The following is a 21,631-nucleotide window of genomic DNA, read 5'->3' on the forward strand; positions in this document are numbered from 1 at the left end:
TCACCATTTTGTTTTGTAAGAGTCGAATAAAGCTCAAGAGGCCTCATTAGTGCTCCAGCACATCTTAAGGCAGCTGACTCGAAAGAAATCTCTCTTGTGAAAAGGAGCAGGTAAGCTCTCTGCCAGCTGAATTCCACTGAAGGCAACAGAGGTTCGTGCAAGAGAAACTTCATAGCAGCATGAAAAAGCACATCCCATGAACACTTGGTTTGTATTGTTGCCAAGCACAGAAACAAACCCAGCATTTCCCAAAATTTAGCTACCAAGCACTGGCACTGACAGCATCTGTCACGTGTATGGATTGACCTCCTCCGACTTCTCCTTAAACCACAAAGGAGCTGAAAACCACACTTTGAAATAAAAAAATCAAAGGAAAATTGCACTTGGGGTTCTTTCTTCTGCTAGAATCAGAAATTATTTTGCTGCCTTTCTTGTGTTCTCTGATAGCCAGCAGTATCTTTGTGGCATTATGAAAATACCAGAACTTCCTTATCTTGTTCACGCTGCTTGCTTTGGTCTTCAAATCCAGACTTATTTCAGACGTCCCATCTCACAGAAGGCTCATTTACATTCTGCAGATTTGCTAAAATAGTCACTCTACAGCACAGCCAGAGTGTTCCCAACAGTCCCAACAGTTATTTGGGGTTGCTGCTCTCTCACTGAGCCTTTGCAAAGTGTCCCTTGCAGCAAGCAGCTGTTCCCCTAATAGGGCAACCTCCTGAAGAAAGCAGAAAATCCCACGAAGATCCCAATCCTCTTAAATTCATGCACTCAATCCAAAGAATACAAGTAATGAGAAAGTCCAAAAAGGACATAATGAATTATTGAGCCAAAAGTTCTGTTGTTGGTGATCACTTAAACAGTCAGCAATTTGTCAATTTGAATCTTATAAATAATTTCTCACTCCCTCCCATTCATTAATTGTTCCCCAAACATCACTCACCTGGGGAACAGAAACCTCTAATTGCATCGCATGCCAACACTGCCTTTTAGCTCAAACAATTCTCTCTTCCCATATACTTATAAAACAACCACATTTTATTTTATTAAGCTGAACCAAAGTAAGATCCACTAGGCTCTAATTCTTGCTGCTTCACTTATCTTGCTTTTTACAGAGCCACAGCCAAAGCCCTCAGCCCAAGCACCTCACGTCCTGCAGCCAGTCTGGCTGCTGTGCTCTGCTTTGCTGAGTTGCAGTTTGGTGGAAGCCTCCACCAGTCCAGTGTGGAAACATCAGATCTGAGCAGTCACACCAGGAGGATCCTGAGCTCATGGCCCATCCTGGCTGCTGCCCACCCTCCTCAACTAAATTCTGCCCTCCCCTCCTTCCTCACCACCTTCCTGGGGCAGCTCTCAGCCCATGGACCCCTATGGGTCAGCTCTGGGTGCATGGTGCATATCAGAATTTATTTCTCAAGATTTGTTGTCTTAGAGCACTGTGAGTAGTCAGCACTTATTCTTAATGACAGAAATAAAAGAAGAAAAAGAACAGGCTTATAACAAGTCAGTTCTTTGCTGAGCAGCTTTACTGGCTGCAGAAACGTAACTGAAGACATGAAAGCCTATCAGCAAGTGCGAAGGATTAGAATGACTTGATTTCCTGAGGAACTCTGGAGCTGCTCATATCTTTTCTCCCCCCAAAATCCCATACTTTCACAGAACCCGCTTTTGCTCAAGCAGCTGACAGCTTTTGCTGTCACCTGATCAATCAGTTTTGCCAGTCCTGTTGGCCCAGGACCCCCTCAGTTTTTCACAGGGCTCCAGAAGAGCAGAGATGCACCTCCCAGTGCCCTCACTGCCCACACTGTCCCCTGCCCTGGTGTGTAGGGAAAGATTTCAGAGACAAAAGAACGTTAAGAAAGAAAAGTATGGAGAATTAAGACCCTGGTCAGACAGGGCACTTGCCTGGAAGCAATACCAGGCTGCACTGAGCTGCTTTTGGCTGCGTGTCTGTCAACACGACCACCCAGCCAACTACAAATACAGCAGGACTGGGAAGGACCTCATTCCTCCTGTGCTATTCCAAGTGCCTGCAGCTGGCCCTGTGCTAACCCAGCTGTTGCCTTGTGATTAAACACGACCCGTGCAATCAGTGAGAGCAAGCAGCACGAGCTGGAGAGAAAAATGACTGTTTTCCCACAGGGACTTTGAATCTCCAGATGGCACTGTAACATCATCCCAAGAAGCACACGGTTCGGTACAACGGGAAATATGGTAACAGCTGAGATAGCCTGCCTACTGTGCCTAATTACTCATGCTATTGAAACCATGATTTATAGGCTAGAAATGCTAAAGCTGCCCTTTCAATTTAAACTTTAAATATTAAAGCTTCATGCACATTGCGTACACAGCAGCTGGAGGAAAGCACGCTGCTTTCCTAATGACTTGACGAAGCCAAGATCGTGCCAGCACTGCCAATTAACACCAAGACCATCAGTGTGGTCTTACAAAAGGGTTGAACACACAAGTTAAATGCACTTTTATCATTATTCTTTCCCTCAGAGGTAGTGCCTCTGTACTGCATAAATGGTAGCAAAACTGGGGGGAAGGATAAACTCCAGGTCTGCTGAGCACTGCAAGGTTCAGGTGCCTCTGATTTGCATCAGGGCTGCTGACACAGCCTCTCCCTCTCAGCACGGTGCCCTGCACTGGGCTCCCATGCACAGCAAGAAAGGTATGTCAGCAAGATATGAAAACACAGTAGTTAGGAATGCACTGAGTTCTGTTCCCCATTGTAAGGGGTTATATCACATTATACCATGTATTAACCTACTGAGCTCTGTCTTCAAAGCTGCATGTTTTGTACATGACCATCCAAAGCACGATGAGGTTTCAGAATGCCCGTCTTCAGAGGTCAGACTGAGGTCCTCTTTAAGCCCAGCAAAGGCTGCACAAGCACAATGCATGCAATAAACAAAGGTACAGGCAGCTGTGCTGCGCTGGAGAAGGCAGGTACATGCAGGAGATAGGATGCAACCAAATTTCAAGAAAGCCAAAAATAAGAAAGGGCCTTCACAACATCCAGCAGGTTTCCCTCAACAAGACTTGCATTTGAGATGGCTCAATTTTTTTTGGCAAGGCTTCAACCAGTGGACTTTTCAAGAAGCTACAGTGTTTTGCTATGACAGTTGCTGAAGTACTGCAACTGTCCAACAGAGCAACTTAAAAACCACACGGCATTTATCAAGCTAGCGCAGTAACGATTCATTAATCATCATCAAAGCATTACCCGACACAAAACACCCGTCTGACTAAACTCAGACCCTCAGGCAGTCATGTAATGACTCTTCAGCCTTCAAGGTCCATAACGCATCTGTTCCACATAGCCTCAAAATCCCATCTCTATGTATTATGAGTCCCTGTGAGGCAGCAGCAGGGGACCTACATGGTGAGGCTCACAGTCCTGTGGAGGCCAACCCTACCAGGGAGAATCAGCTGAGGCTGAGGTTCATGAAGACCAGCATGCTGCTGCTGTGTGCATGCAGCTGTGGCAGCTGACACATTCCCTTTCACCTAAACTGTGCTCTCCTACCCCCTCACCCTGATACCCATTACCTTCTGAGGTCTCTTGGGCTCCTGCTTTGTTCCCTGCTTACCCTGGACTCTGTAGTCCTAACGTGCTCTAATAACATCCTACTCAAATAGTAAGAATTATCCAAGATAGGGAAAGGGGAAAAAAAAAAACAAAAATCCCAGGCATCCCAAGCAAACAATACAGCTCAACTGGCAGCACGAATTGAGCAAGCAAAAATTAAATAAACATGAAAACATTTGCAGATTATCTTGAACTATAGGCACAGCTGAGGAATTTGCAGCACGTTTAGTGACGTTTAGGGAGTAAATGTAACGAGCGGGATGTGCTCATGCAATCCCCATTTTAAGCAGATTATGGGGGCATCAATATTAGATGGAAAGGTAGATTGTGAGCTGATTTTGCTGTGGTAGAGGAGATGCAGTGCAGAACTGCTGGTATGCAGCAGGGGAACGATACAAAACGCAGCTGAGCAGTGGGGGCTGGTGGAGACATACATACTGGATTCAGTTCACTGCAGTGCTGTTCTTACATTTTTAAATCCTCTGTAAAGCACTTGAAGCTCTCTTTTAGTGAAATTGGTTTGCGCTTCAAGCTGCTCCAGGCCTTCGGGTCTGTGGCACACCGTAGTCATTTCTAATTCATCTTCAATTTTATCTAAAAGAGAAGACAGGAAGATATTCATTTTGGTTGTTACCTTTGCTCCGTTAATGCGATGGGTAAGACAGATTGGATTTCAAGAGCAATAGAGAAAAAAAAAAAGAAGCCATCAACAGAACTGGTCTGTATCACTGTTTTCAACTTCTCAAAAGCAAAATAAAAGCCAGGTGAGTAAAGCAATAGCTCATACTTCTAATTGGGGTTGCCAATTAGCACCCCATTCACAAAGTCAAAACTGATGGGGAGAACAGAATAGGCAGCAGACACATTGCTCTAAAAGGCAACACCGGATACTCTTATCTAAATATTGAAATGGCTTTGAGAGCAGGCCTTTCAAAGTACTGACCCGACAGAAAGCTGAGCAAATACAAGTAAAAGAGCAGTCATGCTTAAGCATATTAGACAACGACATTACACTGAGGGTAAACAGTGAGGGAAACTCTTCTGTATGCTAAGTGAAGGACTTGCTGCCCAGACACCAAAGGTTGCTTTCAGCCCAAGGGAAATTCAAATTATGCCCGCAGTTACTGAATCCGAATGAATCCAACCTGCATCTGCATGGGCTTTCTGGAAACTGATAAGCAGTGAAAAACAGTCGTGTATTTTATTCAGGAGATTGCTCTCCCACAAGAAAGAAAACTATTTGAGACGTATCTCATGCTGGATTCTCTTAACCTCACCTCTTCTCTAACTTATCTTTTTACCTGTCAAGCCTGCTTCCCCAGCAGCGCAGGTAACACCAAAAAACATTCCAGTGCTTAGTAAGTGCCAATTTGGCATCGTTTAAACTTCAAAAATCAGTGGCAGCTTTCAGCTGACATAACTCATAGAATAGTTTGAGTTGGGAGGGACCCATAAAGGAGATCCAGTCCAACTCCCTACAATGAACAAGGACACCTACACTAGAGCAGGTGCTCAGAGCACCATCCAGCCTGACCCTGAGCACCACATCCAGCTGCCACTCACCCGTACCCCAAGTCCTTTTATGCATGGCTATCCTCTATAATATCCCATTTATACCCAAAGATTACTTGGCATAAAAGCTAGCAATTCCCCCCAAACCATCTTCAATAAAATGATCATCAACTGCTTCATTACCACAGACTGCGTGCACAATGCACAGTATTATCAAAACAGATAAATTAGTGCCTTGAAAAAAATGTGTAAGGTTATGAGATTACCATTGTAATTCTTACTGACAGACAAGGTTTGATACAGAAGTGCCCCTCCTCTTTCATCATATCACTTCAGCTTCCTCTTTCAGTATGCACTCCTACCTGCAATAACAACTTAAATCTAGTAAAGAGGTCAGACAACACAGAGCAGCCTAATTACGAATGAAATGCATGAAATCTAAACAGGTGGGCAATGGAATTTGGCAATAAGCAATAGTTTATTTCAGTGCTATCAATAGTTAAAGACTGTCCACCATCAGTAAGCAACAAGAAAGTCAACACCGAAGTTGAGAAGCGATAAAAATTAGCGAGTAGACAGCTCTCAAAAGCCAGAGTGGAAACGCGATAGCTGAATGAAGACAAAACCAAGGACTCTGCATATCTCTGATACGTCAGGGAACAGAATTCTCCCTTATTGACTAGAAGGGAGGCTGGGGTGGGAAGAAGAAAATCTCATGCTCTTCCAGTTCACAAGAAGAGCCAATGTATGCATCAAACAGTGAAGGCTGACCCTGCGGGTGTTAAGCACACAACTGTATGGCAGTGTTAAGCATGCTGCAGTTACCTGCACGTTCAACACAAGTGGGTTTAAGTTGTTCATTGTGGTTTTAAAACACCCTGTGGAAATCTACAGGTTCACATCAGGACAACACAGAGTCTACAAAATACGTAATGGGACTTATAGAGACTGACTTCAAGTAACCTCATAGAATCACAGAATGGCTTGGAAGGGACCCCAAGGATCATCAAAGTTCCAACCCTGCTGCCACAGGCAGGGCCACCAACCTCCAGATCTGATACTAGACCAGGCTGCCCCGAGCTTCATCTGGCTCCATATATATGTATACATATATGTATATATTTTCTGACACATCTCTTATTTTTTTCATATCTGTACAAATTCATATATGTACACATTGTACTTCTTAGCAGAAGTCATAGGGAAACTGAAAGGGAATAAAGGTAAGAGACTTGGTAAGAGCATGGAATAGGATGAGGGTATCACTGTGCCATTCTCAGCACAGAAGAAGTGACTGTGAAATGGCAAGTGGCACGGAGAGACCTGAAGGAGGCAGCTTTGCCACACCAAGGGAATAGGAAAAGGTGAGGAATGCTAACTGCTATTAGAAGAAAGGAGATGGAAAAGGATGCCTGCTGGAGGAAAAGAGAAACAGATAATGAGAAATAAGGTGAAAAAGGCTATTTTCTTTGAAAGAGATGGCAGATGATGAAGCAACGTGGAAAAAAAGCTGCAGAGAAAAAGGCTGGAAAGAAATTGCTTAGAATGGGGGAAAGGGAATGAACAATAGAAAAAAAGGACAGCAGAAAACCATGTAAGAAAAGGAGCCAGGTTATGGGCTCTGATCGCTAATCCATACATCGCACACCATTTCGTTAACTCAGGGTCACCTAAAACCCTTCACAAAATGCACAGAGGTCCAGAGTCCTCCTGCTGTGTTACCCTGCTGTCCCTGATGTGAGTGATGCAAGAGTAAAATACTAACCAGCTAATTTTTATATCCTATAACTCAGTGAAGAGCACGTAAGCCATAAGACCAAGGAGGGATGCCAGCCTGAGGGGTTTAACCCTCATATTTGGTTTTTTTTGGGCCCTGTCCCTGAGCCACAGAGACCTGTGCATGGAGACCACCCCAACAGAGCTGTCATTTGTTGTTTCCTTTTAGTGCTTTATCTTAAGTCAGCTCTTCAAGACCTTTTCTTTCTATTCCCAGACAGGCAATAAATTAAACACACCTCAATGGCAAAAAAGGAAGTTTTTCCTTCCCTCCTACAGTTGTCTTCTATCACATACGCTGTATTTCTTTCTTACATTTTCATTATCACACTGGCTCAGCCTCTCCCAGCTTATCACTATGAAATACAAGCCCTCACACTCATAAGCACTGCATTTTTATTTTTTACTTCAACCGAAACTAACTTTATAGTGATGAGCACAAGTATAAAAACAGTGATAAAACTAAACCTGCATGCGTTCATCAAGAAAGTATGATATCAATATTTCACATCGCATCACGCTCCTTCTTGTTTTTGCCCTGCTTAAACCTTGACTAACAGCCTGGGAGATCTGAATGCAGGAAACAGGCATGGCACTGGTTTAAATATTCTTCTCCTTCAACTTGCAAGTGCAAGCGAGGCAGTGGCAGCAGGTGACACAAGCAGTGTGTACGGTCACCTCTGCAGCATGTGAGCAGCAGCAGCCATGGGATAAGCCATTGCTTCCAGCATCCCTGCAGAGCTTCTCCTAAGAGCTTGCTGAAAGTAATCCCTGCACTGCTTGGCAGCTACAGAACTGCTCATGCATTTGCCCAGGTTGTTTTGCCTGCAGTTTGGTTAGAGATAGACAAGGGGAAATAGAACCGAGGTTTAGAATTCAACCTCTGGGCGTGTTTTCACGGTTGCTTTAATAGCAGGATGTGAATTCCTCTGTCTGGGAAAAGCATCTGTGGTGACCTTACCACAAAGCTGGACCAAGTTATAATAATCACTTCAGTTTACTTCACTTTTTTTCCTGCAAAAAAGTCATCTGTATTTGCCTGCAGGGTAGGCACGCTTCGTGTGCCAAAGAGTCACTTCACAAAGACACGTGCACCTCCATGTACATTTTATGGATTGTTGCTAATGGAAGATACTGCATTTCATTTTTCTTCTGCCTGCAGAGAGCAGAGAACAATTTTTCATTAAAATAGATCAATACTTTAACTGAGTACACTTGGGGAATTACTTAATAAAGCTTAGCTTATGCATCCTTCCATACCTTGCTCTAATTTTACCTTTTGCTATCTTTATGATTTGAAGATTTCCACACTTAGACTCTGTGCAATCGGTCTTTCACTGCTGTAAGCTTTGCTGAGCGCAATTTGTATTTCTGAGTGATGAACCAGAGGAATTTAAGCCCATTCATGTAGATGCTTGTCTTGAGCAACCACACTTCTACAGTCGAAACTGTTTCATCACTGATGAAAAGAGATTTTCACCTCCTCCTGACTGCTGCTTTACATCGCAACACCAGGCAGAGGGACTCAGTCCCATCTTAAAAAGTCCAATCAATCTGAAGAAACACAACCTGCTCCAGTATTTCACTTCTCCAGATCTTTCCACTTCATTGGACACAAGCACATTAATCTGCCATGGTATGGAAAAAGCTGTTTCGTTGGCAGATTAGCTTTGAAACACACCAGCAGGGTAACACAGGGCAGGACAGCTCTGCAACATGGGCTGTTCCCAGCCAGGAAGGTGCCCCAGCAGCAGGGCATGCAGTGGGATGAGCCCTGCTGAATTCCCCTGCTGGCAGTGCACCTTCCAGCCATGCCTTACAAAAACACCTCATCAATATTCTTCATCTCCAACAACCTTTTTTGCATAAGCAGAACAGATTGAACTGCTTGCAGACAAGGCAAGTTGTAGTTGTGTACTATAAAGTAGAAATAACTGCATGTTATTTAGCAGCTGCTTCTTCATCTGTGGCTGTGAACAGCTACGGGATCTGAACTGAGGAACCTGCCCAGCCTTCCCCTGCCAGCACTGACCTCTCTGCATCTTGCTTCAAAGCCTGGGGCTGCTGCTGCTGGACAGGACTCGATTAGGAAGCACCAGGAGCCAACCCCTTCCCTTCAGCATTCCCAGTGCCCAGCCGCAGAGCAGCAGTGATGTCATCTCACAGCCCCAAGGACACCCCAGGCCAACAACACAGCACAAAGAGGCTGCAGATGGTCATCAGTAAAAACCCAGATGGCCCCCAATGCTGCTTCTGGAGGGGCAAAGGCTGGTATGAGCACAGCTCCATGAGCTGCAATGGTCGCAAATTCCTGTGCATTTCCACTGTGGCAGAACTAAGTATGAGCCTTCACATGATTAAACTTCAACAATCCTTTATTAGTAAGTGATGAGTATTATTACTATGGAGAGATTAATCCCCAAGACAAGGGTGCTCTTGAGCTGATAAATCAACAGAATGGCTTGGGGTCTCTCCAGACCTACATTTTTCCAGAAACCCCTTTGACTTTCAGCTCCATTTTCCCCAGTAAGGCAGCAATGCCAAACTCATACAAACACACCCGGGTGTGACAGGGATGTTCTGCCCACCTGAGCCTTGAGTACCACCAGGTGGGGAGAAAAGCTGTCTTAAACCCCAGCTTGATCAAAATCCTGAGATTAAGACAAAAACTGAAATGAAAAACCCAATTACAACATCTCTCAGCTAATCCTTGTAATGATCCATGCAAAATATCAGGTATTAACGCTTCCACTAAGCACACAGGGAAGCTAGAACAGGGTTGAACTCTGGGAGAGACTCAGAGGCCACAGATCCCTCCAAAACATCTTTCTAGCACATAGCTAATATCAGGTAGAACAATTAGAAGACTGCCCCATACGGCTTTGGATTTTTTGCAGGCATGTACTAACTCCACTCCTCATTAGAAATAACGTGGCTCTGATCATCTCCTGGGTAGGAGACAGCAGGCTGTCACAGAATCACAGAATCACAGAATGGCCTGGGTTGGAGGGGACCTCAAGGATCATGTAGTTCCAACCCCCCTGCCTAGCAGGGCCACCAAACATACACCTTTACTAGATCAGGTTGCCCAGAGCCTCGTCCAACCTGGTCTTGAACACCTCCAAGGACGGGGCATCCACAACATCCCTGGGCAGCCTGTTCCAGGACCTAACCACCCTCCTAGTAAAAAACTTCCCCCTAACATCCAACCTAAATCTTCCCTCTTTTAACTTAAAACCATTTCCCCGTGTCCTGCTATTATCAGCCCTTATGAAGAGTTTACTCCCCTCCTGGGAGTAAGTTCCCTTCAGATATTGAAAGGCTGCAATGAGGTCGCCAAAGGCTGCAATGAGGGTTGCTATTCTTGCTTTCCTTGCATATTCCCACTTTTCCATAGCAGCATTTATGAGGGAAACAAATTGTCAAAGTGGGTGGAAATCCACTGAGAGCTTCCTGCTTCGCTGCTTTTCCATGGGGATGATGTGGACAACGTGGTTCTGGGACAAGTGATTTCCTCCGTGCTGCTCTAAGGGGGATCCGCATCTAAACCTCGCTACAAAGGTGAGAAAATCACTTCATTTTCATGATTTTTTGGAAAATTCCCATTCATATCATCTTAAAGCTTTGGAGTACCATCTTAAAACATGGAGATTAGCTGAACTGGTAAGAAGGTGACTCAATGTACCACGGGCTGAAGTGCCACATGCAGGAAGCTCTGATTGGGGCTGTCCTCAGCAGCCAGGACCTGGCAGCCCCAGCCTGGGAACTGGGCAGATTCTGAGCACCTCCAGTGTGTTTTGCTGCCAGCAACGAAGGGGAGAAACTCTGCCTCGGGGTGACACTGTTTCCTGGCTTAAGAAAACTTTTGATATAGTCAAACTGGTTTAAATTTTACCTCTCTGATACACGTAAAACCATCGGGCAGGGTCTAGGAAAAAGAAAAAAATGTAACAAAAAAGAATGTGACAACCATACACAACTTTGTCATTTCTCAATTTTAACGTGACATTGGCGGGGTTCTGCAAAAGTGCCACAGTCCCCTTTCCCAGTGACTGTAGGGTTTTTCCAGATTTATTTTCCACGTTTTCTTTTTTGCTGAACTGCCTCTTTCCCTTCCTTACCCCAAAGGGCAGGAAAGGAAGTCAGAGCTCGCCATCCCTGCATGACTTGAGACTCAGGACAGCACGTGCAGTGGTGCATGCAGCAGTCACACACTCATGCAAGCAGCCACGCATGCAGCAAGACAGCAACATCACAGCCACCCTAGCCACTCTGGTAAGGGATAAGGAGGAATTTGCATGCAATCTGCTAACAAGCAACAGGAGGGCCCCCCCAGCCTTCTGTTTCCTCTCCAGAGGTAACTTTGACAGCTGTAGAAATAAAACAAATGGTTAGTAAGGTGGCCTGGACATCCATGGAACCAGTGCTCTTTGCAGTCACCTCACGGGTAACGTGGTCATGCGGTGCTGTCCTCATCCCCTGGGATAACATTTCATTATCAAAAGTTTGTTAAAAGTAAGAAAATTTATTATAGAGATATGCATATACTTTCTTGTAGCATCAGTTTCTTTTTACTGGAGAATTTGGCGTACAAGACGATTGGCAATAACCTTCATCAGCAACAATAACCATCAAAAGGTGCAAGAGTACTGATCAGAATATGACTGCCTCCATCCCGGGCAGCTTCTGCCCTTGGGTCAGCCTGGTACCCACTGTTAGGAGCAGAAACTGTCTGCATATAGCCCACAGCACCGTGCTGCCTGAGCTTTCCTAAGCATGCTCCCAGCACCATGAGGTCTGCAGGATCTGTTTGAGAACCAGGCCTGCAGCCACTGCACGTGACAGCAGCACTGCTTGCTCCTGATGGAGGCATAACAGCATTACTCAAAGTCTTTATGAGTGGGTGTTGAGTGATGTGAGAATAGAGATAATTTAGTATTAGAGGGAAGCAAGTGCCAGGATGGCCTCCCAGCAGCATTGCTGACACAATGGAAAATGCCACTCAGGTTGGGTCAGGCTGCGCTGCTGCCCAGCCTTGCTCCCTGCAGCTCCAAGCCTGAAGGAGCAGCACAACAGGAGAAAAACCAAGACAAGGAAATCCCAGCAGGTGCTCTGATTGGCTGCTGCAATGGAAGAACAATGCTGATACAGAAGACAGTGCTATGAGACAACAAACAACAGAAATGAATGCTGAATGTCTGAGAGGAACAACTGTAGATACCTCTATACTTTCCCCTTTTGAACTGAAACTCCATGACTCCTTCCAGGAGAAGCTGGTCTTAAGGCCAAAGAGCCAACAACAAATTGTGGACTTATACAACACAGATCACAGCACACACTAATGAGAGCAGTACATATTAGGAGCTTTACCAAAAGTATATAAAAATAATTAGCCAGATTTAATATTCTGTACTCTATTACACACATTCATCACAAGACTTTCTTGGTCCACCAAGATAGGTCTGCAATAAATAGAGAACGAACAGGCTGCTTAAAGGGATCCTGAATCTTGGCAGAAGCAAGAGGTTGAACCAGCCACCATGAAACCACCCACTGCTTGGAAATCCCAGTTTGCTGGGTGTCCCAAGGACAGGAAGGAGAACTTTCCCACTTTAAGTCTCATAAGCACAGGTTCTACGTTTGCCTGTTAGCACCAGCTGAGGAACAGAAACGTGAATGGAGCCATTCCACAAAGCAGGATCCTGATTCACTAAGGGTGAAATCAGTGAATAAGAAGAGCTAGAGTGCATGGCAAGGTCCCATCTTACAAACAATATGCTTGAAAACACAAAGAAGGATCAGAGATTATTAAAAAACAGCGAGAATACAACAGATGCGCAGCAAAAAAAGGGAAAGATAATCTGTTTCTCTATATTGGGAAGTCTTATGCCTTATCAAGGCTTCTGACTGAATAACACCTTGCAGATATAAACAAAGCCTTCTCTTTGCACAGATGGGAAAAGAGCTCTCAAATAGCACAAAGCTCTGTGTAACAATAGGTTTTTATACACTGAATGAGAAATTTCCTAAAGCCAAGTTTCAGTGATTCAACTGAAAATTAATTATCATCCTGCATATTAAAGTTAGAAACTAAGTTTTTTATTCATATTCTGTATTTAACACTGAAGTACATTTTTTTTAACTGCACTTTCCAATAAGCTCAACAGCCAGCTCTGCTGCCTTCTCAGACAAAGCAGCCCTAACATAGCCTCTTTTTATTATGAAACAAAACCACATTAGGAAATAAAAATGCATTTGTTTCATAAACACGATAGAAATGGTGGAAAAGCTTCTGACCTCTACATGGATCAGGTCTGCTGCTAAGGAGGCAAGTGAAAACCTGCAATAGGGGATGCTCTGCAAATTGCATTTTGCATTGCCTTGCTCCTCAGTTAGATCCATCCCTCTGCATTTCACTACCCAGCAATTTATTGCACAGAGTTTTGTTTTGCACCACCCACAGCGTGAAGTGAGAGGCTTTGTAAGGACCACAATGCATTGTTAGGTAGTGACGCATGACATTGAAATGCCAGTTGGGAATTTCCAGCTGAAAAGAAAAAGGGCAGATATGTACACACTAGCCTTATACAGGTGAACAACTTTCACCTGCTTCCTTCAGCAGTGCATTTCCTGCAATACGTGCATTCTGCAGTAATGGAACCCAGCAGCACTTCCCATTTTACTCTATTATCTATGCACAAAACTGAATGCATTACATCACTTCTTTCACTCAACTCTGAACACCTGCACAGACAGATCAGTGTGATGTACAGTCACATTCAGCTTTTTGGGTGGTTTAAGGTCAAAGTGTTTGTTCTCATCAGTAAGAGAGGAATGATGCTGCTGCACCCAGATTGTGTCTCAGTGCTCCTGGTGCACCAGGCTGAGCCGTGTCTGAGCAGCCCTGGCTCACAAGCGTGCAGTTCAGGGCTGCCCCTTGTCAGGGGATGTGCTCAGCCCAGGGAGCTGAGAACAGCACCTGGCTCTGGGATGCTCACAATCACACCTGGCTGGGGAAAGGCAGTCAGCTGCTGAGGGCTGTTAGTAGTAGTGTTGTTTTTATCCAGATCTGTCCAGGTAAGGGGCAGAGACAGAAACAAGGGAACAAGCAGCTGCAGTGAGCTGCTGCCTTACTGGGTTCCCATTGCAGAACCCAGCGTGAGAATGGAGCAACAAGCAGCACTGGGGCACGGCTGGGCTCCAGGGCAGCCAAGGAGAGGGGAAGCAGCAAGGATGCTAACCCAAAGCACTGTGCTTTTCTAGAGAAATACTGCAAGCTCTTTGGAGGGCACTTAATAAATGAAGTAGTCATACGAGAGTTCTGAATTATAACTGAAGCAACTGAATGTAAAAAATTGTTTTTTAGTAAGAGGTTATTCATCAAAAAGCCTCTGATGAGTCAAGACAATGCATTACAAATGGACTTATTCTCTCTGAGAAGAATTATTGCTGCCAATGTTTTTTTCCCTCATTGAAAAGCAAATCAGACGCTCCCAGTCCCTGATTTATTACCGTGCTGATTTCCATGAGCACTGGTTTGCACCAGCTTTCACTTAGAGAAAGGCTTTTGGATCAACAGCAATCAATGAATATATAATGTGGGAGAATCAAGCAATCAAACAGTAATTAGTTCAGTGCCTAATCCAAGGACGTGCTATCCTTGGGTTACCATAGCAGAAATGTTTTATTTGTGCATTCATGCACGGAGGGTTTAACTGCAGTCTTAACCCCAACCTGCTTTCCCCCTCAGAGGGGATTTTTTGAACATCTACCCTTGGTGCTGCAGACTTTGAGAGCTGAGCAGACGGGAGGAAGATGAGGAAGATGAATGCAATGGTGTGAGTCAAGCCCCTGGCTGTGTGTGCAGCTCGAGCACTGCCACCGTACCCCAACATCAGCACCTTGCACCAAGCAGAGCAGTCCAGCAGCAGGCAGGGCTGCAGCCTGAGCAGACAAGGCAGGAAGGGCTCAGGAGAAGGGCTGTTCTTACTCACTCCCAGACATCAGCTCAGCTGGCACAGCTGGTAACCTTCAGATTTGTCACTACAGCGGTGGACTGTGCTGTAGGAAGGGTAAGAAGGGCAGCAGGGCTCACCACACTGTAAGACTCTCTGCACACACCCTGCTCAGAACAACCGTGCACATGACAAGTCACCGTGCAGTTCAAGTACCCAATTATTTAATGTTTACCATGCTGAAGTTAAAAACCTAAAATTCCACCAATTTGCCTGAGAAACTGCTTCTGAAGCACGTTCATTCCCAGCTGAAAAGGGAAGGCCATGAGGTTTACAGCTTCCCAGACTGGATCGTGCCTTTGCTCAACCGCCCTGGGAATACTGGCAAGTTCAGAGCTCCAGTCTGCACTCACGGTACCACCAGCACTGCATCCTGCTGCCCATACAGCAGTGCCTCTGAACACCAGTGCTATTCTGGTTGACGCTGCCCGAGGGGACTTGTGCAGCCAGAAAACAAATACACGCTTGAGAACATGACCAATGCCAGAATGCAGCTTATTAAATTTTCATGCTGACTCTGATTACTTTTGTTTAGCAACACAGATGTGCATCCAGGACTGGGAGCTGTCGTGCCTATGAGGGATGGGAGACAGCTAGCAGCATGAGCAGGATTTGGAAACCAGTCCCTTACAGCAAATGGTGCTCAAGTGCACACTTTATCAGTGACTTGATTTCAGAGAAGCCATGAAAACATTTTAATATATTAGATCCCATAATTTGATTTATTTCATCCTGTTTTAATGGAGCCGCACATTAAACCACAAGTGGGTGAGAAACAAAGATAGGAAAGCATTGCAAAGAACAGTTAAAAAAAAACAACAACATATATCACCAGGATTAAATGAGGGTATTCTGTCTGAGATGTAAATGCTGAGCAGCTCTCATCTGTTCTGTGTGAGCAGAGCACTGCAACAGAGCAAGACGCAAAGAACAGATTTTGATGGACGTGCCATCAGCATTAAGTTCATCCCACTGCTAGCCCAGAAGCACCCAAATTCAGAGCCCATCAGCTCTCTCCGTTCTGCTCTGGGCACTGACATCCATGTGCCACAGGACTACCAGCAAAAGGAAGAGGGAGCCAAGATCTGAGCGCTGATGGCAGCTGATCCAGCTCCGACCCGTGTTCCTCCTTTTTGCTGTAGGTAGGCAGAAACATTTCACTTGAAATACTGTAGTCAGAAGGAGTGAAGATTAAAGAAGAAAAATTTCCCCATTCTGAATGCTTTAGATTTCCTCTTGCAATTTCAATTCCCCTTTTAATCATCTGCAAGAAATGTAATAAAGCTTTGGCCTAATCCCAGAATAATGGGAAAGCAGAATTAGAGCCGTGAAGGCACAGAGCAGCACAAGGGGAGGCTGCACGCTGCCAGGCCTGCCCCATGGCCAGCTGCCCTCCTCCTGCCCTGAGCCATGGGGACACAGCACGCTGCCCTGCTGAGCACAGGGTTGGCACCTTCGCCTGTCCCTCCTGTCAGTGGAGCATAAAAGCAGACAGGGGAAGTGCTATGGGAACAGCTGCAGCCCCGTGGCTCCAATCCCCTGTCCCCATTGCACCACTCTCCCAGCAGGACCAAGGAGCACTGCCATCAGAGAGCCCAGTGGCCATCAAATGGACTAATGAAAGTTTGTACCTCTGTGCGCTGTGAAGTCTCCTTTTAAGAGGGGGATTAACTACTTAAGTAGTTAATTAGGACTTAATTAAGATACATTTGGACATGCATCCTCAGTTTGAGCTTCCCACGTGTGGATTTAAGAACCATGGGAGAGGGATTAAGGTAATGCTAATTATGTCCCATTTATATTGACTATTTAAATAGCTATCCCTTCCCAATTATGAGCTTCTCCAACTCCATTTCTTCAAGGAAAGCAGCCTTACCCTGAAATTCTCAAGGATGTTCTTCAGCCAAAAGAAATGTCTCCCTGTACTGCTGTAAATCATCCAAGTTAAGTGAAATGATTCTAGATTTAAAACCACGCCAGCTGAGAATAGCTCTCTTGTAGGTTTTTGAAAGCGAGGAGACAATGAGGCAAACATGGGTGTCAGGGGGATGGCTCCTGTTGCTGAGAAAGTGATCAGCACCAGCATAAGAATTTGGACTGCTTGGACAAACAGTGAAGCGCAGCAGGTTTCAACATCCCAAGCAAGCCAAGCCATCACAACAGCCGCCCCAAAGGGTCAGTGCAGGGACCCACCCTCTAAACCCATGCAGGCTTTGTGCAAGTTCCATCTCTCAGCCCCATGCCTTGCTCCCAGCTGAAGGCAGCACTCCCACATGGCTGCACGCAGCACCTCAGCCCTACCACGGCCTGCACGGCATCGTGTCAGGAGCCAGGCCTTCAGCTGACAGCACAACTGACTGCATTACAAACTGCTTTACAATTCCACTACAGGATTCCCAACAAATGAGATTTCAGGCACCTTTCGTATCACGGTGCTCTATGTTACTGCTAATGGTACGAGTTGAGGATCCTTATCCTTCTTGTAACCAAGCCACGTGCCTTTTGAATTAAGTAGTGAAAACAGCACTTGTTTTTATAATTTAGAGATGCACGGAGAAAAAAGTTTTTTTCCTTTCTGTTGCAGTGAAAGACCATATTTATTTCATTAAAAAAAAAATCTACCACCATTATTTATTAGCAAGTGAAAAGCTTGTGGGTGTAATAAAAATGTGTCGCGTAAAGCTGCAGCTGCCTGAGGAGAGGGAGAATTAACTGTAATGAAACTGGTTTAAAGAGCCTCATAACATCACTTTAAAATACCAAAGAAGCAGAGGCAAAAGGAAAAAGAATAATATTTTTTTTTAAATCCACAAACTAGCATCTGTTCTTTCTGCTAATTTCTTGTATGAAAACAAAGGCAAATTCTCATCTCATCTTTCCCTCTCGGATGCACACAGAGCATTTGCTTCCCATGTATGCTAACACTGCACCTCTAATGAGCAGCAAGGTCGGTGAGGATTTCTTCCCAACGGCAGATGTTGTGCTGCTGGGTGTCAGCCAGGTGAGCAGCTAGCAGGCCAAGCCAACCTCACAGGGCTTGGAATACACACAGCCCAGCTCACCAAGCCTCAGTCAGGAAAATAATCCCAGCTATATCTAGAAATTGAATTATTTCTATTTGCAATGCATTGGCAGGACTGGAAAAACAAACAAACAAACCAGTAACAACAACACACAAGTATTTAGAGAGGAAGCGGGCTGCCACCTCCACGCTCCTGCCCACAGCACAGATGGCTCAGAACAGGGCTCCTTCCTCATCCCAAGGCAGCAGACACTGCTGCCATCTCACTTAATGCAGTTACAAGCTCTTACCACATGTATTTTATTTTAGATGTCTGGCTATATTAAGCTTTTGTGTGCACTTTGGTCATCGGAACTTCGGGGTTTGTAGGAGTCGTATCTTGCAAAGGTACTCAAAGTTCCCAGTGCAACAGCTGTGTAATAAAGCAAATTTTTAGGGAGATGTACAACCCTCAGATTCCGTTACATTATACAAGACAGACTTATACCCTTCACTAAGAAAGTACTTATTTGATAGGCTGAACTGATCTGGCACAGGAATCACTGCAGGGAAGGCACAGACCCCCACACTGCAGGAGGCTCTGCATGCAGCCCAGCCCCACAGCCCACCTGCTGTGCCAGCCTGCCCCACAGCCTCAGAGGTAGAGAAAACCAGCACACCATCTTCATCTCAGCCTGTTCCTGTGCAGCATTCAGCTCTCAGCTGCCACCAGACATTCCGAATGCCAAAATGCACCATTAATACAGGAACGAACTCTATGACCCAGCAAGCTGCTGGTTTCTTGTCTGGCTCCCCAGCAATCAGCCAGAGCTGAACTCGTACATCCAAACACCTTCTGCAAGATCAGACAAGCCGCCCAGCTTCACACCAAAATAAGCCTGTACAGTGGGCTAATAAATTAATAACCAGCACTCGCTGGGCAGGAGCTGCTTTTACAGTTGCTTTCTTTTTTTCTCCTCCTGAAGCACTTTTTTTCCTTTCCCTATGGAGAACAGCTCAGGTTCGTGGCACATCAATAAATTATGGACCCTGGGTGTGAATTTCAGCCATGTTCCCACTTGCACAGTGTGCAGCACAGCCATCAAAGCACAGAAACCTTTGTAACGAATCTTAGTGCGTGATACTACAGCACAAGGCAATTACCGTGTGGCATGCAGAGCTGTGTTTAGATTGCTGCTGCAATGATGATCATTAATCACCATGGCCAGCCCGGATCTCTGAGACAGAATGCATTTCATTTCCTCATTCCTTATTATAATTAATACATTTGCATTTAGTTAACCACACAGCCCAGATGTGACCACTGACAGATAAATGGTCCAAACCTGCCACACAGTGCAAATTATTTCCCTTTTTGCCAAAGGAAGGTACAAGCAAGGCTGTAAAACAGATGAACATAAAACCCACACCATTCCAAGATGCTTCAGCCAGATTCCCACCCCCCGCTCCACGATCTACAAAAAATGAACACCCATTAGAAGTATAGAGAAAAACAAACCAAATATACAGCTGGAAACATCACTGAGCACCTTCCTTCCATCTGCCTCTCTATCTCACATCTTGGAGTGATTTAAGGAGGAAATTCTTCCTCCAAGAATTTGTATGAAACAAGAAGTTCTGTGCAAAGCAACATCAGTTATTCAGACAGACTGATGCTCCAAAGTCAACTGCAACTTCAGCCATTGCAGCTCCCAGTAACAGCACCAAGGGCCACTTCAGTCCGTGCCACGCACTGTGAGCTCCCCAGGGCTCGAAGCAAACATGGGCAGGAGCTTAAATGGTTGAGAAAGCAACAGAATATGACAGTCAGTTAGCTGGATATCTTTGCTGTAAATTCACTGTACAGTGTCAGATGGAGCTCTGTTACTATCAGCGCTACCCCAGCTGGTCCCTCAGCCAAAGGAGACAGGTTCTTTTCTCATTACTGAAAGCCAGAAACAAGAAAAAGTCACAAGAGCTCAACTAGCATCAACATCAGTGACACGTAAAGCAGGCTTTAAAACAAGACAACAACTTTTCCTACTTCTAGTAGTGAACTCTGAAGAGCAGCAAAATGAGGGGTTGGTAACCCACCACAAGAATCCTTGTGCTCAGCAGCTCTCTGACCACAGACACACCTGAGTGGAGAGGTCCTATGGCACCCAAGAAGCATGAGGCCTCTGCACATAGTGTGTTTCCAAGTGATCCTGCAGTCCATAAAAGCAGAGCAATACAAAATCCATTTTCTATGCTATTAACCATCTTAAGTTCATCACAATTCTAATACCGCAGAGTGCTTTGATTTAATTTCCAAGGTACAATTTTAGGGTTGATGAAATGAATGGCTTTTGGCATCTTCCAGTCAGCTAATTGGTGTGTATAAATTATTTACAGAGTTATGGAGTTGTTTGGAAATGAATTAAATTTTCAGCAAAAAAAAAAAAAAAAAGATTAAAAATGGGAGAGGGGAATGGAAAAACAGAGACTAGTTTTAGCCAAACATAGATACAAATGTTAAAGTTATCACATCCTGCTGAAGGACGTACAGAGATGTTCAATTATTCATACATCAACTCACAACAGAACACGAGGTCCCTTTGTGCTGTACCCAGCCCAGGTAGCTTCCCCCAAATTCTATTATGCTTTGATTCCACAAGGAAAGTTCAGATTAGTATTTCCACTGAGCTGAGAGATGCAGAAACATATCTGACACCAACAGAATTTAAGAACTGCTCCCTGTGAGGTATTATTCATTGCTGGCTTTGCACAGGTAAGATCCCTTTTATTTTTGACTGTTGTTTCTGCAAGCGTTGATATCAAGGAAAGAAACAGGCACATAAATTGCGTTCCAAGAACACCTCACCAGTGCTAAGTAAAATAATCACACTACTAGATGTACGTAAGCTCTGTTGTTTGCAGAATGGAAAACTCACAAAAACTTTCAGCAGCTACAGAAACTAAGTTAGGAATTGATCTTCACCTCACTGACACGAGCAGGCTCACAGCAAGCCGCCCAGCAGCCAGAAAGGATTGGAATGCAGCTCTTTCCCACCTCACCCTGAATTCCACCAACCAGCCAACCATTCTTTCTGCTCTGACAGAAGTTAAGCTGAACACCCATTGCAGGTGTGTGATTTTGTTTCATTTCCCAAAACTGTTCTAGCCCTCCCCTACCAATGCAGTCCTTGCAGTGCTCCAGTGCCTGTGTGCAGAAAGGAGTTACGACATGGCATCCATCAGAACAGACAGAACGCAGTATCGTACCATCACTACATGCACCAACTTACTTCTGAAACACACCTTCAGAAGATCAACATGTTATTAACACACACAATTACTCAGCTGCAAGAGAGAAGGGACGGCATCTCCAGTAGTGAGCTGAAAGAACTGGGATATGTCAATCCTTCCAGGATGAAACCAGCCAACACTTCAACCCCTTCAGAAATATTCTACACCTTTCTTCACAGCCAATTCTGCCGAAAGGACTTTTGCAAGAGGACTTTTGTACAGATGTGGTGTCACCAAATCCATTCCTGACAAAACCCTTGCACTGGTGCTCTACATCCATTCCAGCAGCAGCCCACAGGCCTCTCAGCACCGTCACAAAAGGAGCAGCTCATCACTCAGACATCCATTTCTAGTCCCCTGAAAGCTTTTACTGCAGGTAAGCCTGTGAGCACACACCAAGGTACGCTTTTTCCAACACCTGTCACTAACTCACCAGTGCATTTC

At 45.0% G+C, this 21,631-nt stretch overlaps 1 protein-coding gene across 7 annotated transcripts in view; it reads right to left on the bottom strand.

Moving 5' to 3' along the window:
• The window catches only part of KCNIP1 (potassium voltage-gated channel interacting protein 1), a 299,615-nt gene that overhangs the window by 10,393 nt on the left and 267,591 nt on the right, over positions 1 to 21,631 (bottom strand). For all 7 annotated transcript variants that reach the window (XM_031598005.2, XM_090150798.1, XM_090150795.1 and 4 more), the window contains one exon: positions 4,065 to 4,189. In XM_031598005.2, the coding sequence (XP_031453865.2) occupies positions 4,065 to 4,189 (125 nt within the window). The remainder of the gene's footprint in view (positions 1 to 4,064; positions 4,190 to 21,631) is intronic.

Source organism: Phasianus colchicus, chromosome 15 (assembly GCF_987193195.1).
Source record: "Phasianus colchicus chromosome 15, bPhaCol1.hap1.1, whole genome shotgun sequence".
NCBI classification, from domain to species: Eukaryota; Metazoa; Chordata; class Aves; order Galliformes; family Phasianidae; genus Phasianus; species Phasianus colchicus.